Raw genomic sequence first — 3,587 nt, forward strand, 5'->3', positions numbered from 1 at the left:
CGTGCGGCCTGGGGAGGGGGTCCCCTGGCCCCGGAGGCCCCGTCCCTGGGAGCAGGGTTCCCTCGCGGCCCTGGCCCCTTTCTTTTGCAGCCCCCGGGCAGCCCCCTCTCCCGGATAGTCCCCTCCTCCTGGGGGCTCCCTTCACCAGGCGGCTAGGCTCCTGGGAAGTGGGGTTCCCTCGCTGGCCCCTCTGGTTCCCTCTGCGCGCCCCAATAGCCACTAAGCGGGGGCGGGGACACAGCCCGCCGGCCTCCTGATTTTCTCTGCCTGCGTGTTCCATTTTGCTTTTCCAAGTAGCAGGAGAACAAACCTAAAAGCCAGGGCTCAACAGAGCATTTAAAAAAAAATATTTTTATTGATTTCAGAGAGGAAGAGAGAGAGACATCAATGGTGAGAATCATGGATCGGCTGCCTCCTGCACCCCCCTTGCTGGGCATGGAGCCCCCAACCCAGGCATGTGCCCTTGACTGGAATCGAACCTGGACCCTTTCGTCCGCAGGCCAAAACGCTCTATCCACTGAGCCAAACCGGCTAGGGCTCAACAGAGCACTTTAGGTGCAACTTGCAAGGTGTGTCAGGACATATTCGCATGTTTTCCAGGACAGCGTGCATTAAAAAAAAATTGTTGATTGATTTGAGAGAGAGAAGAAGAAAGAGAGAGACCGAGGGAGAAACATGATTTGTTCCACTTATTTTAACCATTTACTGTTTGCTCCCTGGATGTGCCCTGACCTGATCTTTGACCCTGCGGGCCACCTTGGTGTATGTACCAGGACAATGCTGCAGCAGCCTGAGCTGCCAGCGTGCATTGTCCGTGGTTAGGACTCCTGGCTCATAACAAGTGTTTCGATTCCCAGCTCCACTCTTCAGTTCATCACCACCGGTTGTCAGCTTTCCTCTGTCTCTGGAACAGGAACGCTGCCCGCGACTCGGGAGGATGAAGGTCATCACTTGCGAGATCGCCTGGCACAACAAGGAGCCGGTGTACAGCCTGGACTTCCAGCACGGCGCGGCCGGGAGGGTCCACAGGCTGGCGTCGGCGGGCGTGGACACTGCCGTGAGGGTACGTCAGGGAGTGGCAGGCACAGGGAGCCCCGCTGAGGCAGCCTTCTCCAGGCTTCCATTTAAAGCTGATGCCAGGCAACTCCGTACTTACTCATCTAGCCCCAAGGGAAACACTCAGGGAACAAGGGAGGGAACAAGGAAAACCGAAAGAAGCCGCTTTCTCCTTGGGTCGGATTAAGGGGACTTGATCCCTGTGCTTTTAGAACCCGAGCCGGGTCCCCATCGGGGACCAGCCTGGACTATAACGAGGCTGGAGGGAGGACAGTCAGCAATGGGACTGTGGGTTTATGGCTCAGACACAAGTTCCTTCCTTTCATGTTTCAAAAGAAAAGCTATGTCGTCTTCCTGAACATAAGCAGAGTGTTATTTTAGTGCGCGGAGCAGGGCAGGTGCTCACTCTGTGTTGCCCTGGATGCGTGTTTTGGTGTCCACAGGTCTGGAAGGTGGAAAAAGGACCGGATGGAAAGGCCATTGTTGAATTTTTGTCCAATCTGGCCCGCCACACCAAAGCCGTCAATGTCGTGCGCTTCTCTCCAAATGGGGAGATTTTAGCATCCGGAGGAGACGGTGAGTGTAGCACTTCAAGGTTCTTCAGAGGCTGCGTATCCGTGTGTCTCATGTTAAACCCTGAGGTGTGAGCCAAGTAAGGCTTGTTTATGTTAGAGGTCGCTGGACCCGTCCATTTTTCGTTTATGTTCTGGGGAGCACGAGCAGATGGGGGCAGCAAACGTAAACTGAGAAGACCTATTTGGAAATGCCTCCTTGCCCACGTGCTCCCTCTGGGCTGGCGCGGAGACAGTAGGAGGTGTTTCCCATTCTGACGGGGTCTCCCGGCCCTGTGCTGGCCTTGCTTAACTGTTAGTGTAGAATGTATAAGTGATCACAGTCTGTCCCATGTTTCTGTATAATTAGTTAATTAATAGGTTTAGGGCAGCGCTTCTCAACCTGTGGGTCACGACCCTTTCACAGGGGTCGCCTAAGACCATCGGAAAACATATATAATTACATCTTGTTTTTGTGATTAATCACTATGCTTTAATTATGTTCAGTTTGTAACAATGTAATTGGGGGTCACCACAACATGAGGAACTGTATTAAAGGGTCAGCATTAGGAAGGTTGAGAACCACTGGTTTAGGGGGTATCGTTCACATGGCCCTCTAATGTATGTTTGTTTCGTGGAAGTAGGTTGATTTACATTTTCTGCTTGTGCTTCTTGGCATAAAACATGTCCCACGACCTGACGAAGAGTCTGGGGGCTTTGGCTAGTAAAAAAGGAGAAAGACTCATTCAAGGGTCTTACAGTTTACCCCTTGGAACACAGGCAAAAACCCAGAAGTGCTCCATAAAGGAAAGAAAAGTTCAATTTTTCTTATGGTCAAAAGTACATTCTTGAGAATTGTCAGTCCTGCATTCTTAGCCCTGGGATTCATTCAGGACGGTCATCAGTCAGGTGTCGGGGAGGATGATGGATGCCAGGTGGGCTCGAGGGTGGGCACCAGGGGTTTGATCCCATCTGGTGGTCTGGGGAATGGGTGTCAGGTGCTGGACACTGAGTCCTTCAGAGGGCAGTCAGGGTTATCTGGAGGCCTGGTGTCTGTCTAGGGGCATATCTGGGCACTGGATCTGGACTGGAAAGTTCAGAAACTAAGTTCCCAGGCCAGTTAGAACAAGAATGGAATCTTTCCTCTGACCTGAACCTTCATAATGGGAATGATTTTAGCAGTTTGGTTAAAATGACTCCATCTACACTAATAAAAGAGAAACATGGTAATTGGCGTTTCTATTCTAAAATGCTGGATTTCCCTCTGTCGTATTTTGTTCTCTACCCACTCATTTTTATGCCAGTACAATGACTTAAAATACTCCTAAACTTAGAAATCCCAAATCAAGCCACTCCTTATGTCTAGATATGAATTTGGCTTTCTACTTGGTTAGCTTGAAAGGATTGGAGAATAGGAAGAGGAGATGTGTGAGAGTAAAAAGGGAGTCGGAAACTGATGAGATGGCACTAGGCAGTCAAAAGGAATGGTCGGGGCGGGGGCGGGGGGGAGTTCCTATTGCTGTGGCACAGGATGCTCAATTCTCATTGCAAAGTTGTTTGCATTCTGGGATGTAACACCTCCCCCCATCCCTCCACTAAACCAGGTAAGCACTATGCACAAGCATCATTTAGAGTGAAAGAGGTTATCTTTGTGGGCATTAAGAAAATGGACCACATTCCACATCTGCGTCCATCTGAGGCTGAAGACGAGCTGCATGTGGAGAAAAGCAAGATAATCTATAATCTAAGTTAATTATGTAAAAGTAGAAAAATAGAGCCAGAAGGGACCATGATGATATAAGGTCCTCTTGGGACTTTTCAGAGATGTGGGGAAAGAAATGCCTGCAATGTGATTTAAACTGTCAGGGGTAGTGATGATAGCTAATTTCCAGATTACACACATCCATTCCCATCTGGAGGCTATTGCTAACAAGAGAATGCATGATATGAAAATCAGATGTGAAGTAAAATATTTAAATC

The 3,587-nt window shown here is 49.7% G+C and overlaps 1 protein-coding gene across 1 annotated transcript in view; it reads left to right on the forward strand.

Annotated features, from left to right (window-relative positions):
* Positions 1 to 3,587, forward strand: part of CHAF1B (chromatin assembly factor 1 subunit B) — a 21,006-nt gene that overhangs the window by 189 nt on the left and 17,230 nt on the right. Inside the window, exons 2-3 of the mRNA XM_006774149.2 lie at positions 914 to 1,063; positions 1,500 to 1,632. Coding sequence (XP_006774212.2) covers positions 938 to 1,063; positions 1,500 to 1,632 — 259 coding nt within the window. The 5' untranslated portion in view covers positions 914 to 937. The remainder of the gene's footprint in view (positions 1 to 913; positions 1,064 to 1,499; positions 1,633 to 3,587) is intronic.

The sequence above is a fragment of the Myotis davidii genome, unplaced genomic scaffold (genome assembly GCF_000327345.1).
Source record: "Myotis davidii unplaced genomic scaffold, ASM32734v1 scaffold227, whole genome shotgun sequence".
NCBI lineage: Eukaryota > Metazoa > Chordata > Mammalia > Chiroptera > Vespertilionidae > Myotis > Myotis davidii.